The sequence below is a fragment of the Echiichthys vipera genome, assembly GCF_963691815.1.
Source record: "Echiichthys vipera genome assembly, chromosome: 1".
In the NCBI taxonomy this organism is placed as follows: domain Eukaryota; kingdom Metazoa; phylum Chordata; class Actinopteri; order Perciformes; family Trachinidae; genus Echiichthys; species Echiichthys vipera.
The window spans coordinates 14,891,807-14,915,270 of record NC_139826.1 but is presented as its reverse complement, the minus strand read 5'-3'; the positions used below and the strand labels follow the sequence as shown (position 1 = coordinate 14,915,270).

The following is a 23,464-nucleotide window of genomic DNA, read 5'->3' as shown; positions in this document are numbered from 1 at the left end:
GTCTTGATTATGATCTCAATTGTAATGTTTTGTGACTGTATCTTTCATGGTTACAATGCTATTGTGGTGACAAAATCTCATCACAGACAGACAGACATATGAACACCTGGCAAAATACTCAAAACCTCAAATGTTGTCTTTAGGACAACATCTGCCATGATGACACACACCGCCTTACAAAGAGTCTCAACATCGGTGAACGTTTCCAGCCAATAACAACAAACCTAAACCAACTTGAATGTCCTCTAGCACATCATGACTCGTATGCATGCAAGTGATGATCAGATGATCAGAAGGAAGGATAGAGAGGGGTGCCTCTCTGTGTCCTTCCTTCTGATCATCACACAGCTCTACCTACAACACTTCCTCCAACTTAGCAATCCTACCACTGCCTCAAAGTTCAACAGTAAACGTATCACATTCCCACAACCTCTCCTCCCTTCAAGGATTTAAACCATACAGGCCGGTATGTTTGGAAAAATGGTATTATCTCATCTACATGCTGAAGACTTATCAAAGGGGGGATGTGGAAGCATGCTGGGGGCTAGCACTGATCTCTTGGCATAAAATGATGGTGTGGCTTTATCAGAACATTGCATTCTGCAAGGTTTAAGCCACAACCATATTCTCTGACTGCTTCTGTTCTGAATACTGCCTGGAAAGAGCATCTGCTGCTGTATTCTGGCTACCAGAGTGATATAGAGTGATACACAGTCTAAATGTTGTCTGGCCTCCTCACCCAAATGATCATTAAAGTAACCCTAACCCTAACCCTGCCTTCTCAGTGTCCTGAAAATGGCAGTAACTCAAAACTGAATTTATTTTTTATCTAACTCATAGAACTCAGCACCGCCGCCCAACAGCATTGTTCTATCCAGTTATTTTGGATAAAAACAGCTAAGCGCAAAAAAAGTTGTCAGGCACTCAGTAGGTCATTAAGAGTAAAACACACCATGTAAGACACAGTTCTTCAACAGAGGGTCCTCACGGTTACTGCAGGGGGTCGGGCAATTTTTTGATAATCTTTCCAACGTTTAGTTTTTCCAAAAATATGTCTGAAAATAAACATTAACATGAATGCAAAGTATTATTAGCAAAGATCAATCTGTGAATAAATAAATAAATACATTTACACAACCTTAATGATAGTCTTACCGGCTTATAGGCAAGGTAGCAATGTACAGATGCAAGCTGAAGGATTCAATGAGCCTTCCAAATTAATGTTTAACATTAGGCCTAACATTATGTATAAATGTATGAATATGTTAAAATCGATCACTGTAATATCTTAGTATTGGATGCACCATAACAAGCTGTGTGTAAAGGCTTTGGACTGCCCTAGCTGTCCAATTTAATTTGCAACTCAATTTAATACAGTATGTGTAGTAGGGGGTCCCTACAGCTAAGGGGTCCTTAGCCTAAAAAACGTTGAAGACCCCAGATGTAAGACATCCACATTAGATTAACTGGGCAAAAGAACACCAACCTTGTGCAGGTGCTCAATAGTGCTGACTGATACGTTCTAAGCTCAACATAACCATACTTAACAAAAGACATAAAAAGATTTCAAGTAGCCAGATTCCTCTCTTGAATTCAGCCAAACGAAAAGTTTAAACGCGTTTCCTAACGTACAAGCTTGGGCCAAGGACAGTGAAAGGAAATCACCTAATTGGTAGCTTGTGGGTATCAGCATTCGGTTTCTTTATCAATATTTCAATCAATCTTTTGATATCTGTTATTCATATTTCCGTGCTGATCTTTCGACTTACTTGTGTCACTTTCCAAGGCTGTGCTTCTATTGACACTTCTCGCGAGACCAGAGGAAGCCGTCGGGAAATCTGGACTGTATTTAAGACGCTATGATTTGACGACTAAAAGGGTTTTCAAACGACGTATGTTTTTTTTATTTTTTTAAATAATCTTACAAAACATGAACATGGTAGCTCAGTGACTCGAATATCCACAATTCAAACGTGCCAAATGTAAAAAATGCTGATTACATGGGAGGTAGGTAGCATAGTCAACTGTCAGACAGGTAGCCTATGAACATTTGATGGTAGCGATTACATGATTTGGTCAGCAGGGGGCAACATCAAATCCATAGCTCTCTACGGTGCTTTCAGGTGCTCCTCGTGAATTCCGAGTTTTGACAGCGGCAACGTTTAATCGAGTAGATAGATAGAGTTGCGCGTGGTGGGGATGGATTTTAAAGATTGAATTGTTTCCCCCCATGTCATTGTATCATTTGAGCCACTTCTGTAACCATCGTAAGCTACATACCCTGCAACACTAACACATGTTCAGGCTTTGAAAGTGAAGAAGGGACGATAAGGACGAAGTAGTACAAGTCGGAGTTCTGAACCTGTATTGGTATTTTACCGCTATGGATTGAACGCAGCACTCAGCACAGCGAACAGTTTTGTATCTTGTTCTGCATTTTCCTGGGACGGAGAGCTGGAAAGTTCCTATTGTTTGTTTCAGGTTTGTATGCAGCTGTTCATCGAGGTGGTCAACAAGTGGCTTTTTAACGACCTGGCAGGTAAGTATTGTTGTTTAAATTGAATTATTTCACGCTTTGTTATTATTATAAACCTCTATTGAAAATTAAGATGCATCTTTGTTTTACTGTGCAGTTTTAATTCGCATCAATTGGATATCAAATGGTCTAAAACGTCAACAGGTTTTTAATAGTCTGTTTCTGAATGGACTTACTTTCTGTTCTTATAAGTTGTGAGAATACATAATCCCATTCAACCACGGGCGATTTCAGTCTAATCAGATATAGTGTAATGTATTCCGAGTAGGGGTTTTAAATAGGCATGCTATGTTAAGCAGTTAGCGTTATCATGTTTTATTTGTTGTTGTCACTGAAATATTTTTATAATATTTCAATTTTTTCTCAAAGGGGGACTTACTGTATATGTGCAGTGATATTAAAACAATGCTATCTATATGGCTTATGTGATTCTTTTGTCATCAAAAACTGTAATACACAAGTGAGCTTTTTCTTTTTTCAGAATATGACTTCCAGGAAATCAAATGCCTCAAGCAGCTTCAGGATGAAGTCTGTTGGTTCTCTGGTGATTCTCTCGTCTCTGTGCTGTTTGACATCTGGGTACTCTGAGAGAGATAGAGTACATGACTTGATGTCCAGATATCCTCTCATTGATGGGTAAAGGATGTTTATTGTCTCGCCTACACATGGATGGAAATTATATAATGCAATCAAAAGAGAAATGCCTCTTCATGCCTTCTCTTTTTCTTACACCATCTCTCTCCATCTAACAGTCATAATGACCTAGCTCTCCAGCTGAGGATACTTCACAACAATCGGCTGAGCCAAATTGACCTTCATAATGTGAGCAAAGTGGCCACCGACATCAACCGTCTCCAAGCAGGTCATGTACAGGCACAGGTATTGCATTTTAATCTGTAGTCTTTCACTCCTGATGCTGATCCGTTCTAAAGTAAAGTATGGACTGCTTAAGAGAGTACCATATGAATAATTGCATCTACTAAGTTCATGTTGTGGAAAGATCATACCTAGAATGGCAGTCATCTAAATAACTTAACTGTCTCTCTCTTGTGTCATGTCCCCATCCCTTTGTCAGATGTATGCAGTCTATGTGATGTGCGGGGCCCAGGAGAAGGATGCTGTGAGGCTGACGCTGGAACAAATAGATGTGGTCAGACGCATGTGTACTGAGTACCAGGACTTTGAGCTGGTCACATCCGCCCAGGGTATAGTACACCTCCACATGGCATTGCAGACAATTTACCTACAGAATCACGATAGAGATATCTAATTGATTATTATTATTATTATTATTATTATTAATTATTTTACAATTTTAATGTATAGAAAATTGTTTCCATAATTCTGTGATTAGTGAACCTTTGTTCTTTAGTTTATGTCCTTTACAGTCTATATTTGCAAAAGAGAGATAATATCTGAGGAAATCCTGTAGGAAGTTTATCCAAATTGTGTGTGCGTGTGTGTGTGCGTGTGTGCGTGTGTGTGTGTGTGTGTGTGTGTGTGTGTGTGTGTGTGTGTGTGTGTGTGTGTGTGTGTGTGTGTGTGTGTGTGTGTGTGTGTGTGTGTGTGTGTGTGTGTGTGTGTGTGTGTGTGTGTGTGTGTGTGTGTGTGTGTGTGTGTGTGTGTGTGTGCGTGTGTCTGTGTTTTGTGTGTGTCTGTGTGTGTGTGTGTGTGCGTGTTGCAGAGCTGAAGAATGCAGAGATGAGGCATAAGATTGCCTGTCTAATAAGTATTGAGGGGGGCCACTCCATTGACAGCAGCCTGCCAGCCCTGCGGATGTTTTACCAGCTTGGGGTCCGCTCAATGGCCCTCACACATACATGCAACACTCCCTGGTAATTAAGAGATTTATTCTAACGGCATTATTTACCTTAGAAGTCTACATATTATTTATATATTGCAGATATATGATGGTGACATGACTGTCAAAACTAGTCATATAACAAAACAGGATCTCCAGGTCAAATAAAACAATTTGGACTTCTGTGTTAAACTTTGTATAACTGTATAAAATACAATGTTTTTTTTTTTGTATTTTTTTAACGATTTTGCCTGACTTTATTAATATTTATATCTTATGGTGGTGAAGGATGCACACAAGTTACGACACTTTCACAATTTGTGGTTTTGACAATAATCTTTTTCAATGCAGGGCTGAATCATCTTCAAAACTTTATAATGTATATCAGAGAGAGAACAACAGCCTGACACAATTTGGGAAGGTAAGCATAATCTTCATTAACATCAACCACTGCACAGAACACCGCATGTTTGCTGGTTTTGGCCAACCTTTTCTGTGAAGGTATTAGAACAAAACACCTGCTGTATATGTAAGAAATCCATCATATGATAGATGGTATATGACATAGTATTAAAACTTTAAGACTCTTTAAATTGAAGTGACTGACTGTGACTACTGACTGCCTTATAGGTAACTAGCCACATCATTTCTGCAACAGTTGAAGAATAAAATATAATCTGTGAATTGTTGGCCAATAAACCTGAAAACTAGGTTTTTACTGTGACTCTTATTATTTTTTTTATTGGTGGCAGTAGTAGTAGCACAGTAGAATAAGTTGTAGCTGTGTTGATATCTTTAGTGATAATAGTGCTTGCACAAATGCACATGGACTGTATTCAGAAACTGTGTCTTTAAACAAACAATCAGGGCTTCCATAAGGTTGTGATGTCACAACTATAATATATATAATATCTAGAGGTAGAAACTGCTGCCACACGGTGACGTTACAGTTATTCTCGGGCTGCAATGACGGTGTAGAGACGTTGAGAGCATGTGTGGAAAACCCCTGAAATGGTGACGAATCAGAGGAGGCTGAGAGTTTAAAGAGACGGACGATAAAACGTAGCATTTCAGACGGAGGGTTGATACAGTTATATTTAGACAGACAGTATGATAAAAAAATATGTATGTTCTAGTAGAAACCCAGAATGCAAGTATGAACTTCAAAATTAGCAGATGGGAGCTTTGTGAAGTGAATGAATGTACTGTATACTAAATGCTCTCTTGACAAGAGGCTGTTTACAGAGAAAATTCTGTAACAAAAAATTGGACTTGCAAGTCCTTTTAACATGTATTTGTTTATTACAAGTACTGTTGTAGAATCTTAAAAACGTATTTTTAAAATCACAGTTCTTAAAAAAGTTTTTCCTATTTAGTTGGTCCTCTCAACAGTAGAAGACACGACTTCCTTGATTGCTCTCTGCATTAGTGTGTTTGCATGCGTGTGTGTGCGACCATCTCCTGCTTTAAGCTGAATTGACTTCCTTCCTTACCCTGATCCTGTCAATGACTTTTAAATGTGTTTTTGAGGTCGTGGTGGAGGAGATGAACAGACTGGGAATGATAGTGGACCTCTCCCATACTTCTTGGGACACAGCCTGGGCTGCACTGAAGCATTCCAAGGCCCCTGTTATTTTTAGCCATTCATCCTCCTTCTCCATCTGTAACCATGACCGCAACGTACCTGACTGGCTGCTGCACGATCTGGTGAGAAAACAATTAAACAGTTTTGCTTGCTTAGTTGCTTGATTAAATCTTATCAATGAATTTACCGATTCATTGATTGTAATTATGATTTCTATTTATACCTCTGACATGTACCATGTGTTCATTGTTCATTGTTTGTGTATCAACAGGATCAACAATTGAACATTTCTAACAGATTTTAACAGTCATTCTGTCTCAGCCCACTAACTATATCATTTATTATAAATCACAAAAGTATATTTGCAGGATCCAGAAATCAAGTCAACATCGCATTGCTGAAATTTCATCGTCCAATATCCTCCATCCTTTCCCACAACCATGTTTGTTTCTCATCAGCTCCCTCTCTAGTCTCCCCATACACTGCACAACCATGTAATGCCTGATAATGATACTGGATGAAATTTAAGATCTACATTAGATGAACAGCACTTTGTATATTTTAGACTGTTGTATTTGGCAGTCAGCTGACTGTGTGGTACAGAGTTTCCAATATAAAACAATGATTTACAGTCTGAAAAAACATACATAAAAAAAGACACTAATGATGAGTGCTTTCCTCCAGTGTAGTTTAAGCAGTTAGAATAAGACATTACAAGAATGTTACAACCCTAATGCCCATGGCGTACATCCCACAGCTCTTTTGTACGTAGATTTCTGTGGTACTTTCATCTGGAGACCTACAGTAAACTGCTTTGTCTTGGTTGTTTATAAGGCTAATGAGCAAAGAATGAAACCTGAATGTACTCTTCTGCATGTTTTAAGCTAAGTATCAGAATCAGTAGTATCATTGCAATTTTTGCACTCTAAACATTTGTTGTCCCCTCCTCTTTCTCCCCAACCCTTCTCTGAATGTCTCTTCGATCCCAGGTTACAGTAATACAACCAATTATCTCCATTTCTGCTGAACACAACCACAAGCAGTATATGTTATACTATTTAATTATATCTGGTCTTACTTTCTATATAATAATGTCATAATTTAGTAGTAGCATATTTCCTATGTCAATGTACTGCGCACCATTCTAAATGTTTATTTCAGTATAAACATCCATTGGGTGTGCACACGAAATTAGATCTGTTCTTTAAAACCCCTCCTAGCAAAATTGTGAGAGCATATTGGCTGACACATCACATAAAACTTGGGGAAAAAAATGTAGTAACATGGGCATATTTCTCTGACAGTACTTGACCCAACTTAACCCAACTCTGGCCCCCTCTGTTTCTTCAAGACAGGGCTTGTTTCTCATTTTACCACTCACTCATGTGTTTGTGTGGTTGGTTTAGTGCAGAATAGGGTTACAGGGTGTTTGAGATAAGACAAACATAAATCTGGTGTTTACCCCTAATACCACTACAGCTAGTGAATGTAAGAAACCAAGGCTAAATGTGTTTGGAAGATGAATTCATACACATTTTATGCTTCTCTATGTATGTGTTCGTATCCACTAAACCAGGCAGTAACACTTGTGTGTGTTGTGTTTCAGAGAAAGAAACAGGGGTTGATCATGGTGAATCTCCACAGCAGATTTATATCCTGCAGGGATGAAGCAAACATTTCTCGTGTGGCAGGTGAGGCACCCATGTTGAGTCTTTTGTTCCTCACGGTGTAAATCTGTAGTTTGCAATTTTTCACTTGATTTATAACTCCACCTGGGTTTTACAGACCATTTTGATCACATTAAGAAGGTGATTGGAGCTGAATCGATAGGAATTGGAGGGGACTTTGAAGGTGCTTTGAGGTAATAAATATTCACTTGCACACAACACAACATACAGATAGCTTAAATCACTAAATCCAAGAACATTCACTTTACATATCCTTTATCCTATGACCAGGGTGAGTAGGGATTTTAAGAGACAGAACTTACACACCGAAAAAAGTATGTAGCCACTAGGGTAGACATCTCCTCTGACACTTTCTACTTTTGTTAGGTTGTCATGATATCAGAAATTTGGCTGTCTCCGCTGTCAACAGGCTGAAAGTGGTAGAAAATCAATAACTTTGTACTTATGACAGGCATAAAGAGAGAGCTGCTGTCGTTGATTTGCTGCAGAATGCTGGGCGTTTGTTCTTTTTCCCTGCATAAAGAAATAATCTTGTCCAAAGAGAAATTTCACAGAGCCAATGAGGGGTTTCTTTGTTATTAAGTTCTTGGTCATAATAATAAGTAATGCTTTCAGTAACACCAAAACTGTCAGAATGGGTGGTGACCTTTGCAAAATAAATATCCGTGAATTGAAATGTGTTCTGTTTCTTTTTTGTTTTCTTTAAATAGCTTTCCTCAGGGGTTAGAGGATGTGTCAAAGTATCCTGCCCTAATCCAGGAACTCCTGCAGAGGAACTGGACTGAGAATGAGTTAGCTGATGTCCTTCGAAAGAACTTCCTGCGAGTGTTTGAGGAGGTGGAAAGGGTAAGCTAGAGGATTAATATTATTTTATGTCAAAGAACAGCCTTCTCTGATGACTGAAGGGTAGGTCCTGTACACCAGGTTATTAAAAGGCACATTTGCACACCATATCTTGGTTAAGGGAGTGATTTGGCCATAATGGAGGATAAAAGACTGTATGTTTTTTTTTCTTTTTTATGTCCACAGTAAATATTTGACTCTGTATATTGTATTCTTTCTAACACAGGCGGCATTATCTGTCTTGACACAAATGTTACTAAATGCACTATTTCACGATGGAGTATTCAAGAATGTGACAATTCTTTTTACTATTTTGACAAAAATGACATTTTTTATTTTTAACATAAATTGTTCATAAAATGCTGTTTTTGCACTGCAGCTTGAAAATATTCTCAACTAAAACCACAGCACAGATTAGTTCAAAAGTTGAAGTGTTTCATCGCCTCAATTTCTTACCTCACTGTATTTACTCCAGGTCCGAGATCAGTTGAGTTTGAACCCGCCCAGTGAGTTCCAGATCTCCATTGAGGAGGTGCAGAACCCATGCAGGCTGGTCCTCAGACCTCCTGACCCAAGAGGGCCCTCTGACCAGAGACCCTCCTCCGGAGCCCATCATGAACGAAAAGGTCTGCTAATCCCGGCCATAGTTCTGCTGCTTTCCAGCCTACTTATGATTTGATGAATGTTTAGAAACTACAGCTACACATTCTTTTTCCAATGTGAATATATATATATATTGTTTTTATAAACTAGGAGAGCTTATTGAGATTGCTGTAGCCATTTGTGGTTCATACTAGCACTCCACAGGTCAGTTAAGATATAGAGTGAATCACTTTCTTAACGCGAATACCAAAAAAAAACATTAAATGTTTACGATGGGGTGAGGTTTTAATGGCAACCTCTTTATATACAGTAGGCTATACTTATCATTTGAAATATACAATCTGCAGGTTTTTCCTTCCCGGGAATCCATTAAAGTCCATCAGTGTGTAAATCTCTATAAGTCTCTTATTCGTAATTTAATATGCCACAACAAAAGGCACTTTACTATTCACTTTTCAAAATTAATTTTTTACATAATTACTATGATGCTGAATTTGTTGTACCTGTGCTCATGTCATCTCTATGAAAACACGTGACATAATGGAGAATAATTACACTGATTAATAATCCTGCAGAGATTATACATTTTAGTAGTTTGAAACCTATATTCTTAGTTTTTGTTCAGTGTGTGAAGGGCCGACCAGTGAGCAGTAGTTAAGGTCACTATGCTGGGGATAGCTAAAATAAACACTTCAGTTACAATGCAGTTAACTTAACAATGTTTCATTAGCATCAAAATAATTTGACACTATTTATTGCTTTAATATTACTTTAATTATTATTATAATATAATAATAATTATTATTATTTTATGAGGCGCTTCAACAAAATAGCACAGGGGGAGCAGTTTATAAACAGATGTTCTTTTTATTTGATCATACAGTGTGATAAGATATCATAGATATTTTAGTGTGTATTTTAATGTGAGCAATTCTGCCATCTTGCCAAACAGAAAACTGTTGCATATAGAAATAACTGAAATAAAATATTTAACAGCAGCAGTGTGATTCTGATCCATGTATTGCAAAGAAAGCTGATAGGAATTTTTTTTGTTGAGCTTGAAATTTTATCAACACCATGTGCTTGATTTTCACATAACCACTTTGACGTCATGGCGTCATGGCTCTTCAAAAATGAATACTCACTTAACTTAAATACTGCCAACATAAAGTTTCCATTTAAAGAGTGTATGGTGCTAAAATTGTAATTGGCAAAAATGTATATTTGGATCGCTGGCAAGAGACGATGGTTTAAGTGGTATAATCTACTCCAACCTGTCTTTTTATTAAAGTGAAGGGAAAACTACAAGCTTTCTTAGCATTGTGTCGCTTGTTTTTAATAACTGCAGAGCTTGTCAGGGTTGATCCCTTACAGTTCATATAAAACACTATTGGGTTGTACAGATTGTTTAGTATACATAAAAATAAACACTTGTTCTCTACACTGACTGTATGCTGACCTGAAATACTGATCATATTCCACACCTTAGAAAAAGACCTGAAAAGATGCAAAGTCTCAAGATCAGAATTGCTTAAAGTTGTAATCCTTAATAGCCTTTTTGATTTGGCAACACTTATGGTTGGCATGGTAACAGCAAGTGCAGTTTAATACTACATCAAACACTTTTGAGCAGCCTCTTATACAACATACAATACAAAACGGAGACTCCACCACTAACGATGAAAACTTCCATATATAAAGATATTTGCAATAGCCATTCAGTGTGAACATATTGAATGGCTATTGCAGAAAAAATGCAGACCATAAATAATGTAAAAAATGGAGCTTGATTTAATTGAAATCTTACGGATTTCAGGACTTTGAATGATCTATCTTTTAGTGTGCAGATAAGCTTTTCAGGTCTTTATAAAAAGTACAAATGTAACAGTAGAAAAGTCATTCATATACATTTTTCTCTCATAGAAACAACACAAATACCTGTCCAAAAACAAATCATAAATTAAAACTGTTTTTAAAAACTTGCTTTATGATCTCTGGCATGCCACCTTTATAGCAAAACCAACGTCAAGCACTGTGTTCAATACCCACAGAAACATTTTCTTTACCTCAGTGGGGAAATGTTGAAAAAATAAATAAATAAATAGAGATGTGCTTCCAAAAATAGTCAAAGAGCTTTTTCAGACTAAAAATCCAGCACAATATTAAAATGTGTACTACTCAGGATAGTCTGCCATAGTCTGTCAAATATAGGTTTGTTATCACTTATGGAGAGGTATTTGTGACCTATAAATAACAGAATGCTTATATAAAGTTTGCATTAACACGCGTATTGATTTCTGATTGAGAAAAATAATTTTCATTTGTAAAGAATAATAGAACTTAGGTGGATATGTACACTAGTGTGTCCCAATATTCTACACGGATAGAATAAACCTTTTGAAAAATCCATGCTTCACAATAAAAGTGTGAAATCCATGCGTCAAACCAAATATTTCTAGCCGCAAAGCAGGTGCCGCCTTCTATCCATAGGTGGAATGTATTCGGAAGAGGCAGACGCTCTTGTGTAGCTAATAATTGATCATGAGTAGATGGTGATCACCTCCCGACCTCCGCCTCGAACCAGCAGCACTCTTTCTAAGCCTTCCGTTAACACCTCAAGAAACTCCATATCTGAGGTACATGTTAAAGAAATAAAACCAACCAAATGTACTGCAGCCCCAAATCTTCTGCACAATTATGTATGAACCCCTTTTTATCATAATTGCAAAGGATACAGTTCTCATCTCCGTCTGCATTTCGAGGTGGCCCTGGCATGTTGAGCAGGACTAATCGAGCATCATGGGACCTGTTGACTATTACCTCGTTCAGCTTCACAGCCGTATGCATTCGCCGCACATTGGACTGATCCCTAGAGTGCAGCAAGGGGGAGAGACAGAGAGTAAAATGGATTTGTGATAATAGGAAACTTTTTTTTGATGCATGCTAAGTGTCAATGTGTCAGACAGAAACACAGAACAAGAGAAGGGAAAAATGCAGTTTGGCATTCTACAGGCTCTACTGGTTAGCGGAGAGGCAGAAAAGAGGATTTTGAGGTTTACTTAATGCAACTCACGGTTTGAGGCTAATGAGTTCTCTGAAGTTCTCGGGTGCATTGTTCCTGTTCCTCCTCTCAGCCTCACACTTTTCTCTTGTCCATGTCATCTGAACCTTCTCTGGAGGAGCCTCCACCACCTCCTCTTCCTCATCTGAGTATAGACTTCCCATTCGTACCAAAGAGTGTCTGTCCTTAACCAGCTGGGCCTGTTCCACAGGAATATAATGAGGCTTTTGTTTTCAATATGCTGTATTAAACTAAGAAAACTATTTGTAGACTTCAGGTTGAACAGGATAACCTCCCACATTGCTCCACCACTACAGACAACCGTTGAGTGAAGATTCGCAACATCAAAACACAGCAGTCTTTAGTGGTTTATCATTCATATGTTTGAGTAAACCTTACATAAAAAGCATACCTCTCTTTGTCTTTCTGCACTGGACAGCCTCATCTGCCTCAACATCTGGGACCTCTGCTCCATCATTAACGTTCGCTCATAGGTGTATGCTGAGATGTCACTGTCATGCTAAAGTACCAAAAAAAACATTATTTTAGTTGTTGGTCCAACTTAATCATATATGTCTGATCAACATGGATGTGTTTTTAACACACATTTCCTTTGAAAACATGTTTGTGGCATCTTTTAGTAATGGGAATCTGGTTTCAATTGCAATTTTTATTACTGAATTAAATTTGTTCTGGTCCCTTTTAGGCCTTTTATACAGTAGGTCTTCACTTTTGCTCAGATAAGTAGTTGTGTAACAGGGATCCTCACCATCTCCACCACCTCCACCTCAGCCTCTATTCTCAGCTGGTAAAGGAATGTGGCCAGATCTTTCTTCATCTGGATGCTGTTGTCATCCATCTGGGCTACAGTGAAGATGCGCATCTTGCATTTCCTCCAAACCTTAAATGCATATATAACAATGTGGTTACCATGTTCACTATTGAATAAATGGGAATATAATTACTTACAGAAAACATACTTCAAGATAAAATTTGTAAAAAGCATTATTCAAAAGGGAAACCCCAAAATAACATCAGACTGTTCACGGAACACCTGTAAGTTTGTAAGTATTACAGTTACACATTTTATTTATCTTCATGTACAACATCTAAAGTAAAACTCAAAGATATCTGTCATCTCACTTTATGCAGTTTGAGCAGGAAAGGCAGCAACATTAGCATTCCCCCATCATGAACAATCCACCAAACGTCAATGTTGCCATCTGTGAAGCGCTCATGGTTGCTTGGGTAAAAGGACACATTTTTGGGCACCATCAGGGCCAGGTGGGCAGCTGTGGTGCAGCGGACTGTGTCTGAGTAGAGATGAAAACATAGAGACATGGATATTAACTGTACTGTATGTATCGATTTAGCAACAGCTTCTGTACAAGCCAGATGGAAACTGCACAGAATGTTATTGAACATCAAAATATTCATGTGAGCTTTTGCAAGTCCATGATTGCTGTAAATTCAAGTTCATAAGGCATTCACAGTTATTTTCATGTTGAACAATATGAACAGTATTTCAGTGAGACTTACTGATGAAAGTCTTCCAGGCACGAGGGTCCTCACTTTGTCTCCAGCCGTACGGCCAGCCCATTACCACAGTGTTGTGCTTCATGCCCCCCAGACCACAGGACTGGATCAGGTGGACAATACCCTCCCTCACCTTAGATGCCACCACGATCTGGCAGAAACCCTTGACTCGCTCAATCTCCATCATATTCTTAATGGCCTGGCAGAAAAAAAAGTGAGCACTATAGTACTTGATCACAATTAAGAGTAAGCTGATAAGCCTCAACAGCCATAAATACATAATGCTTTACAATAAAATTATTTAAAAGTTCATATGCCTGAATGGATTAAAGTGCGTGCTTTAAATTTACACAAGGATTTATATAGCAAACAACTGTTTCACAGTTGAAATTGAATAAAGAAGGTTTTATCTTCACTATCTCGAAATATCACAAGCTCTAATAAAAACTTGTGATACATATATGGATGTTGGCTTAGCACTAAGTGAAGATGAGTGATTCATTCTCCGGTTGTGTCGCATAAACAAGAGCAATCTTCGCTTCACTTTACAGCACATCGCGATTTGAGAAATGTCTCTGCACCAGTCCTTTATTTGAACTAAAATGGCTCATTGGCACCATTTTGTAATGGCAACAACAAGCCGTTTCCAGCCATGCCCTTTGATTAATGTGACAACTGCTTCAAAAACAGTTGTTGGGGAAGAAATGTCACAAAAATTGAAAGTCCACATTGTAGCAGGTTTTCGCTTCAATGTTCTTTTCAAATTACAAAAGGTGGTCATTTGTAACAATGAGTTGCAACACAGTCAGCAGCCGATTACAATGGAGAATTGTATAGATTATGTACAGCGTGCACCCCTTTCTAGTATTTACCTGCTCAGCTGCCTGCATTTCTCCATAGCTATCCAGGAAGTTGCCCTGGACGACAGAGCCCACAATAGTCAGACCCTTTCCTGCCTTCAGCTGTGAGGCAAACGTGAGAAGTCGAGGATATTTTACATGGAGGTCCTCATCCAGCTTCAATAGCACAAGCAGCTGAGGCCTGCATACAGAGTCAAATACAGTCAATATGAGACAAAGCCTGGAACAAAGTTGTGTCTTTGCAGCCCCTTCTGAAAAACTGTCATTAAAGTATTGAGATTTTTTAAACAAATTCAGGGGGTAGGATGGTAAAGACTTCCAGTTGAATTAAGATAAAACTGGACTTTTCAAGTACCAGTGTCAAGAAGCTAGATGTCTAGCTTAAACATCTGGCATAGATATAACTGGATCTATAACACTTAAATGACTGATTTCACAGGGAATCAGGTCCTAACTATATGTTGAAATAAAGTAACAGAGAACTTTTATATATATGACCTAAACATCTAAAATAACTAGGCATTTTTTGACCTCTAAATTATCCTGTTTACTGAGCTGCCTTGTTTACAATCAAAGCTATCATAACTTGCTATTGTGTCGCTGAATCAAAGTTTTTGTACGTTACAGTAAAAGATGGCCTGCTAACTTAGTGGTAACTCCAAGCAAGCATGCTACAGGCTAACAGTTACAACATACTTAACAGATGGCTCTTTGTCACTGTGTGTCATTATGGATAACAGCTGGTATTAAATCTGTCATATGTTATTTTGTGTGCAATAATTATCATTCTGGGTGGTCTTTTTTTTATTGAAGAAAGAAAACCTATTAATTATTACATTTGTCCATCTGGGTGCCACACATTCCATCCAACATTTTTAGAAGACAGATAGTGTTGAATGTTTGATACTGTTTTATTTATAGTAATGTATATGTATTCCTCTCCTAACTGGACAAAGGTGTGAAAACAACTTTTATAACCTGTGATGCAATGTGGTTTTTCAGAGATGCAATCGCAGGTGTAGCTGTACCTCCAGTTCTTGGTGTGTGGGGGTCCAACCTCCAGTCTTAACAGGGCGTATCGTGCAGCGCTAAGGGACAATCCTCTTATACCATCTCCCCACTCCTTCTCTGCTCTGTTTTTGTTTGTGAGTAGAGGAGATAAGACACAAACACATGGGATGACAGATAATTAAAGTGTCCAGCTGTCCACCAGCATCCATTTCAGATATGTCAGACAAAAACACAGAGACACAACCATCAACACTGCAGAATGCAATGTAATAGGACAATGAAACAAAATGTGCAAATGTTAATTAGACTCCAGACATACCCTTGGTATTCAATGTACTTGTAGATCATCCCAGCAATGACCATGGCCACAATAGCGTAGTACCAGGAGGAAATGAACATTAGAGCCAGACACATACTCATGCCAAGGAAGGACAGAGCCCTGTGGGTGTGGAATGGTTTTGCAAACCAAGAACAGCATCAATGTTTACAAGTATAGCAGCCAGGACAATCGGACTAGTGAAAATAGAGTGTGCTCCCACCCCTGTAAGAAGTGTGGTAAAGAGAAACCTGTACTCACCAGTGGTAATATTTAAACCTTGGCCTCCAGTTGGGTGTGCGTAAAAGAGTCTGAACTGCGCAGGCTAAGTTCACAAAGAGATAGCACATCAAGAAAAACCTGTTGAATACAGACAAGGAGAATTTCGACCCATTTGAAGTAGATAATATATTGTTAAAATGAAAAAATTGATGTCTGAGAGAAATTAGCGTGTTTTTTTTTTCTTTTGGCAGGTGTATGTTTACAAGCTTACATGGAAAGGATAGGAGCCACCATATCTAGTGAGGCGATAAGGATGCCCAGCTCAGCAATGAGACCAGTCAGTAGTAGGGCCCATGTAGGCTCTCCATTGGTCTTTCCATGACCAAACACCTGAAAGAAAAAAAATGCAAAACCTTCACACACAGCTATGCAAATCTCTTCTTGTTCTGTACTGCAGCATATTCAAATAAACTTGCAAGTCAAATATTAGCAAACATTTCCAGCAAAAAACTTGTGACACATGATTCCGAGGTTATACTGAATATTCAAATTATCATATATTTTGGAAATAACAGGACTATGAAGTAATTGGTGTCTCTGACTGTTTGTGAGTCACATCTGTATGAATCATTTCCATCTTGCAGCAACAATCGCATTTTCCAAGAGAATGACAGGTGTGTGTGTGTTGGCCCACCCTGAGGAAAGGAATGATATTGTCCTTAGCAATAGCCTGTAGTAGTCGGGGAGCCCCGGTGAGGGACTGCAGGCCCGCCCCAACCGTAGAGAAGAAGGAGCCAATGACAATCACCCAAGGAGACGGCCAGGAGAGTGTTCCCACCACCAAGGTTTTTTGAACAGCATCCCCAAACCTGCAAGTAAATGCTGACTGAATTTGACCAAGAATATGATGTTGTTAAATTTTACTTTACAAAAAGTGTTTTGGTAGCACCAACTTTGCAATAGGACACAAATGAACTTACTTGTCCCTAAGGACTACTCCTTCGATACAAGAGCCAAACAGGATCACAGAAGTGAAATCTGAGTACAACAGGTCAAGGAGCACACAAAGATGTAGGCTATATCAAATCTAATTTGTGTTTGAAAGAGCAAGACTGTTAGTTTTATTGTGGGTAGTCATCAGAGTGAGGATACAAACAATTGAAGTAGTAGTAATGGCTAAGATAGTTCCCACAGGAATGGACTTTTGAGCATCACGAAGATCACCAGATCTGTTGGAGCCTGCCATGATACCTATAAGAGAAAATAGACGGAGATAAAAACAGAGGACATGTAAAAGCTGTTTAATTATGCCCCCTGCTGGCTGGATAAGAGGGAGGGTTAAAGCTCTCTGACTTTACTGTGTGCTACTTCTTTAAAAATATAAACAGTATGATATGACATATCAGGTAGCCAAAGTTGTACTTTGCATTGCTTCAAAAATCTTGTCTGCATTATAGGTTTATGTTTAAACAGAACTGAGGCTTTACATTGCTGTTGTCACAATCATATCATTTGCTAAATTATGTAAAATTTAAGGTAAACATGTTTGGAAAGAATCTTTTTATTGTTTTATATGACCATAGAGTGAGGTTTGTGCCATAATATACTTTTTATCTGGTTTATGAAGTTGTTATACCTGTGGCAGACGGGAAAAAGATCCCCACCAGAAGTGTGAACGATGTAGCGATGTCTGCTGACACATACATGCCAAAGTTCTCCATGGCACCATGGGCATCCACAGACTGAAGCCCCGCTTTCTCTAAGATCTCCCCTTTCTGTTGGTAGTCGCCCCACATGTTGTCTAACAACAAAGAAAAGACATTTAAATCACTGGCAACAAGCTAACATTAGAAGAGTGATATTCTTTCAAGCCTGTGTGCTATTTCTAAAGCAAGACATATTGAATTATAGGGGTATCATTTTGTGATATAAACATCTAAAGTTTGCCAAACAACGATTATTGGTCATTAAAATTCTTTAAAAGCACGGAAGCTACAGAAGCCCTGAAAGGCCAGATGAAAAAAAAGGTTTTCAGGCATCGTTGCCCTAAACCTATAGGTTTATTTCCTGCGTACAAGTTACGTACGTAGGAGATTTTGGCCAACAACAATGAAAAAATTCACCACCTTGCCTTCAGGGTTTCCGTACTTCGGTAATGATGCTCAGACTGCATCTTAAATGGGTATACTATCACTGCATTCTACCCCGTAATCAGTATGTCTTAATACTTGGAACATAAAGAGTTGTTTCCCATAATGTCTAACAAAATATTATACAGTATACTTGAATCCCTAGTCAACTAATAATAAATCTACCTCTAATTATCCCACTGCCCAGTCCAGGGATGCCCTGTATCTCTGTCACGTTGTTCTGGATGAAGTAGTCATCACACTGAGCGCTGCTTATATTCCCCGGCAAACAGAACCTTTCCCACAGCTGACTGGGCACTGTGATGTTGCCCTTTATCACAGTTTTAGCACACACATCGAAGCGATCTCTCACCAATGTCCTGTTTCCCAGCATGCAGATCCTACAACAATAATACGAACACAAATAAAATGATTACTGTCATTAATTTGTTGTTATTTCCACCACTTTATCATCATCATCATCATCATCATCATCATCATCATCATGGTCTTCAACATATACATCTTCAAAAGTTTATTCAACTTTTAATAGCTGAATTTTAGTCAAACTATATGACTGAAAAATCATACTCCAAGTAAATGGTAGCAGGTGGTAGACAGAAAAAAGAATGTATTATTTCTACATGTAAATTAAACACATCCCACAAAATTAGCACTCTTTCCCCTTTAATCCATATTAAGATGCCCATAATTCACACTACTTTCAGTTAAGACACATGTTTATTCTACCAAACCCTCTCTGCAGACTTACGGGAACTCTGGAGGATGAGTCATGGATTTGAACGCCCCAGCATAAATGGAGACGATTGAAATAATAACACAGGCCAGGAAAAGAGAGGCCAGCTTGTTTACATATTTAACCCCTACAAAAACCACCACAGCCATCAGGCTGAGGCAGATGGAGCCGTAGACTCGCATATTGTTCAGCATGGCACTGTCACTCCCAAGCGTGTCTGTGGCGTGAAATATGGCCGCCTGGGGGACCAAATATTTCTAAGGAGAAAATAAATGAAAACAGGGCCGTTACTACACATGTAATTGCTGTTATAGTTTAATACAGAACAGTGTTTAGGAATTATAGCTTATGTGTGAACTGGGATATAACCACAGAATAATATTTTAGCAAACTGACCAAGAAGATTTCGATGGCTCCCAGTATGTACATGGCAGAAGCAAAGGTGGTGCCCAAGTAGAAACACAGACCCACAGCTCCTCCAAACTCAGGGCCAAGGGAGCGGGAGATCATGAAGTATGCCCCTCCAGCTATAACAGTAAAACAAAATTACACAGAAAGCCATTAGAACGCCCACACACTGTACAACATGCAGTAGACACATCGGTACATTTCTGCTGCCCCCAAATGGAAGAAAATGTCATGGAACTGTAATTCTACATTTATTCAGAGCAGTCCAGCAAGTTATTTTAAAAGCAGTGTATTTACAATACTGATGAAGGACATGTGTTGGATAAATGTATGCTGAGGGACTTTTTCAGTTAATATAATTGAGTTTGAAGTATTACCTGGAACAACACCATTCGTGGCAATGGCACTCATTGATATGGCCGTGAGCATTGTCTGCAGAGTAAAAGGGGAAAATATTAGAGCCAGGCCAATATATATCACATATGTCAAACAGATATTGGTATCTATCTGTATAGGCGTATATATTTTAGAAAATGTGCCAATATGAAAACCCTCTTTACAGAACATACAATGCAGAAAACAATGCTTACATGAGAGCTATTTATTTATTCTTTATTTAGATGGTCAATAATGGACTGATACTGAACATAATGTTTCATGATGTTTATTTAGCTTTTTTTAAAATAAATAAATGTATTTTATTTACTTCTATTTTCTCAGTGTTCATTTTCTAGAATTGGTTGACTATTTATATGGCTTAAAGTTCTCAGACGCCATGCTTGATCTCAGTAATTATATAACCGTTTTAAATTCATATAACACTTGATTTAATACATTACATTTCCTCCTGAACAGCTTTTCAGGCTCACAAATTATTTCTTGCTTTAACCCCTGAATGTATCACGCTGTATGTATAATAATGCTAAATATACTTTTATAAAGATATTTGTTTACAAAAGCTGCCTTCTGAGTACCTCTGCATATGAATGTATGTGCATACTCCACATCTATTTTTTTTATTCCATCTCAAAAACTCACTATATTGTCTGCTATATCAGTAATCTGTGATAATAAATAGCTGCTTCTTGTAAAACAATTTGGATTGTATTGACTGGTTTAGCAATAGAAGCTGACCCACATTGATGGTGAAATCAACCAAGTGTAATTGTGTAGTGTAGTGTGTAGTGTAGGATGTAGTGTGTGTGTTTGTGTGTGTGTGTGTGTGTGTGTGTGTGTGTGTGTGTGTGTGTGTGTGTGTGTGTGTGTGTTTTTGTGTGTGTGTGTGTGTGCATACTAACACATGAGCAGCACATGAGAACAATCAGGAGGGACTGCATGATGCCAGCCATGCCAACAATCCACGTCAGTCGTAGGAAAAGAATGACACCAAAGATGTTCTGCAGACACGGCAGGTAGACTCCCATCAGAGTGCCCATGTTGGGAGACTGATGGGGAGGAGGAGGGGGGTAAAGAGAGGGAGAGAGAGAAAAAGAGGGGAATATTGACCATGACATTTCAGGAAACAAGTGTATTGATCATTCAAATTGATTGATGTACTTTTTTAAAGGTCATTCAATCATGTTATCAGCCCAGGTTTTATACAGCCACAGTGTGACTGCAGAGCATGCAAAGGCATAAGCAATCAATCAACAACTCTTAATACAAATCAGGAATTACGATAGCGAGGCAGGGAGAGAACCAGAGATGGAGGATACTGTTTCTAAACCTCCAAAGACAAAGTGTACATGTGATAAAAAAAACACTGAGGCATAGTTTGCCTCTGCCATGCCCAGACTCCTGACCTTGGGGGTCTTCCTACGTGAGGCCTCAGCACTCTCCTCCTCCTCATGCTCCTTGGCGCCCTGGGTGATGCTGGTGTAGCTGACCAAGCGACTGAGCAGAGACGAAACCTTCGGTCGGATGTCCAGCTCTTCCTAGAAGGAGACAGGTGGAAGAAGTTAAATTAATGAATTTGTTGACAGGAAATATCCGTAAACATAAAATACAGACCTCAAACAAAGCCAGGTTCCTGTCATAGAAGTCATTCTTCTTGCTAGCAGCATCTGCGCTGTTGAGAAACGGACTGTCTTCTTTATGATTCCCATGTCCTATTAGAGAGAGGAAAACAAGACGTAAGGTTAATGATAAAAACAAAAGAAGTTACTTTTTGGCTAACCAACACTTTGAGTAACACATAGTGCACATGTACTTACTTTAGAATCAAAGTTAAAGAATTAAGGTTAAAAATCAATTCAATTGTTTTATAGAATTAAAATTAAAATTACAATTTTTTTTTATGATTTACAGCTTAATGATTTTTGAGGTTACATAAAAGATGAGTGCAATTAAATCAAACAACCATGGACCTATGATCATTTGACTAAATTAATCCACAATCACTTTAGTTTAATCATATGTGGTACTTGGTATAATTGTGTCACAGGTGACATTAAGATATATTAATTTCATATACATGATGTCAATCGAGATAAACAGTCATTGATTGACATATAATTAAATAAGTAAATAAATGAATAAATTAAATAAAATCACTTGTTGGAAAGAAATTATTTGTAACTGTTGAAACGAACCTGTTGTCACAGATTGTGAAATGTGTTGTATTACTGAAATAAAAAATAATAGCCTAACACCATTACCTGTGCACTTTAAAACAAAGAAGACAACAACATGCTATTTTGTAGATCAATTCCATTTTTTATGGCAATCCTTTTTAATATTCATCCAGCTTGTCACAATTAATTATAATTCAAATATCTTAATAATGTCCGTAGCAGTAAACATGAGAAGCAACTCTTGCAGTGAAGTTGTAGTGAAAGGTCAAAAGCAGCACACATACTTACAAAACAAAGTCCAAGTGATAAACAGGCCTATAATTAAATTTTACTCTCATTAACTTCTGCCTTTGAAGAAAAGAATCAAGCAGAGAGCACGGAGCCTGGGGCAATTAAATACACGCAATGTAGCCCTGCTAACGTTATTACACACACATTCACACTCAGGCATGCGCATACCTCATTACCTAGAAATGACCTAACCTTGGGTTATTAGAGCATGTAAACTTTATTTTGCTGTGCCTTTGTACTGGCCGAAGGAAGCGGCACCTCAAAACCCAAAGTAATCCTGCAACAAAAAGTCTGCCAATTTACCAAGTGGGCATGAAATAGAAAACATTATTCTCAACAATGTTCAAAATATACCAGCTTTGTTGTAAGTGGGGTGGTTGAGCTTCAATGTTGATCGTTTCACTCACCTGTATTCTGTGTCACAGTGCTTCTCTTATCGGTCTGGCTAAGCATAGTTATGAGCTGTGTGCAGACTGCAACAGAGTACTCTATGCTCTGGCTTGGGGAATTGTCGATTACTATCCAGGACACTCGCTCACTCAGGGTGAATACTCATTCGGGGGCCTGATCTAAAACGTGGTGCATGGTGAGGAAAGGGGTGGGGGTGGGGGGTGCTGGATACAGTAGTTACTTGCTGACTAACAAGCACAGGCACACACACACACATGCACAGACCGTGTCTGCTCACAGGGATATAAGAGCCTTGGGTAAGGTTGAATGTATATCAAAGAAAGTTTTGCGCAGTTTTTTGTGTATTCTCCAGTGTTCTGTGTGGATGCATCTGGAGGTAACATCAATTGCAATTTCCAAGAATGTGATGAAACGATATTGATACATGACATTTAATTTCTCCACTTATTGGTAAAAGGACTGCATTGAAACATCACTTTTATCCAAAGCACTTTACAATTTTAGCCTCTCATTCACCCATTCACACACACTGCTGGCAGCAAGCTACCATGCAATGTGCTGGCCAACCATTGGGTTGTGTTAAGTGTCTTGCTCAAGGACACTTCGACATGTGGACAGCCAGGGATTGAACCACTGATCCTGAAGTCAGCGGACAACCCACTATACCTGAGCCATAGCTGCCCCATTAAAATGCAACGTTTTGTTCAAAATATCTAATGGATAAAAAAAATAAAACAAAATCCCCATCATTTTAAGCATGAAGACCACCTTCCTATTGATCTGTCTTCCCAAACTCTCACAGCTGGATCAAAGTTTTCCTGGGAAGAGACCAG

The 23,464-nt window shown here is 38.5% G+C and overlaps 2 protein-coding genes across 2 annotated transcripts in view; one reads left to right on the top strand and one right to left on the bottom strand.

Annotated features, from left to right (window-relative positions):
* Positions 1–2,459: 2,459 nt before the first annotated feature.
* Positions 2,460–9,132, top strand: dpep2 (dipeptidase 2; the record flags this gene model as incomplete). The annotated part of the gene is made up of 11 exons (XM_083919715.1): positions 2,460–2,539; positions 3,018–3,172; positions 3,289–3,415; positions 3,612–3,741; positions 4,221–4,371; positions 4,689–4,758; positions 5,868–6,044; positions 7,529–7,613; positions 7,708–7,783; positions 8,321–8,456; positions 8,929–9,132. The coding sequence occupies exons 2-11, from the start codon at positions 3,021–3,023 to the stop codon at positions 9,130–9,132; spliced, it is 1,308 nt and encodes a 435-aa protein (XP_083775841.1). The 5' UTR covers positions 2,460–2,539; positions 3,018–3,020.
* A 766-nt stretch (positions 9,133–9,898) lies between these two features.
* slc12a4 (solute carrier family 12 member 4) overlaps positions 9,899–23,464 on the bottom strand; it is a 22,207-nt gene continuing 8,641 nt past the window's right edge. The window contains exons 2-24 of the mRNA XM_083917925.1: positions 21,367–21,464; positions 21,159–21,290; positions 20,655–20,801; positions 19,734–19,788; positions 19,345–19,475; positions 18,964–19,205; positions 18,378–18,592; positions 17,699–17,863; positions 17,215–17,313; positions 17,043–17,100; positions 16,757–16,931; positions 16,334–16,452; positions 16,102–16,200; positions 15,844–15,963; positions 15,542–15,646; positions 14,526–14,694; positions 13,657–13,852; positions 13,261–13,430; positions 12,887–13,018; positions 12,530–12,637; positions 12,130–12,317; positions 11,792–11,925; positions 9,899–11,687 (exon numbers count right to left, since the gene is read on the bottom strand). Coding sequence (XP_083774051.1) covers positions 11,596–11,687; positions 11,792–11,925; positions 12,130–12,317; positions 12,530–12,637; positions 12,887–13,018; positions 13,261–13,430; positions 13,657–13,852; positions 14,526–14,694; positions 15,542–15,646; positions 15,844–15,963; positions 16,102–16,200; positions 16,334–16,452; positions 16,757–16,931; positions 17,043–17,100; positions 17,215–17,313; positions 17,699–17,863; positions 18,378–18,592; positions 18,964–19,205; positions 19,345–19,475; positions 19,734–19,788; positions 20,655–20,801; positions 21,159–21,290; positions 21,367–21,464 — 3,149 coding nt within the window. The 3' untranslated portion in view covers positions 9,899–11,595. The remainder of the gene's footprint in view (positions 11,688–11,791; positions 11,926–12,129; positions 12,318–12,529; positions 12,638–12,886; positions 13,019–13,260; positions 13,431–13,656; positions 13,853–14,525; positions 14,695–15,541; positions 15,647–15,843; positions 15,964–16,101; positions 16,201–16,333; positions 16,453–16,756; positions 16,932–17,042; positions 17,101–17,214; positions 17,314–17,698; positions 17,864–18,377; positions 18,593–18,963; positions 19,206–19,344; positions 19,476–19,733; positions 19,789–20,654; positions 20,802–21,158; positions 21,291–21,366; positions 21,465–23,464) is intronic.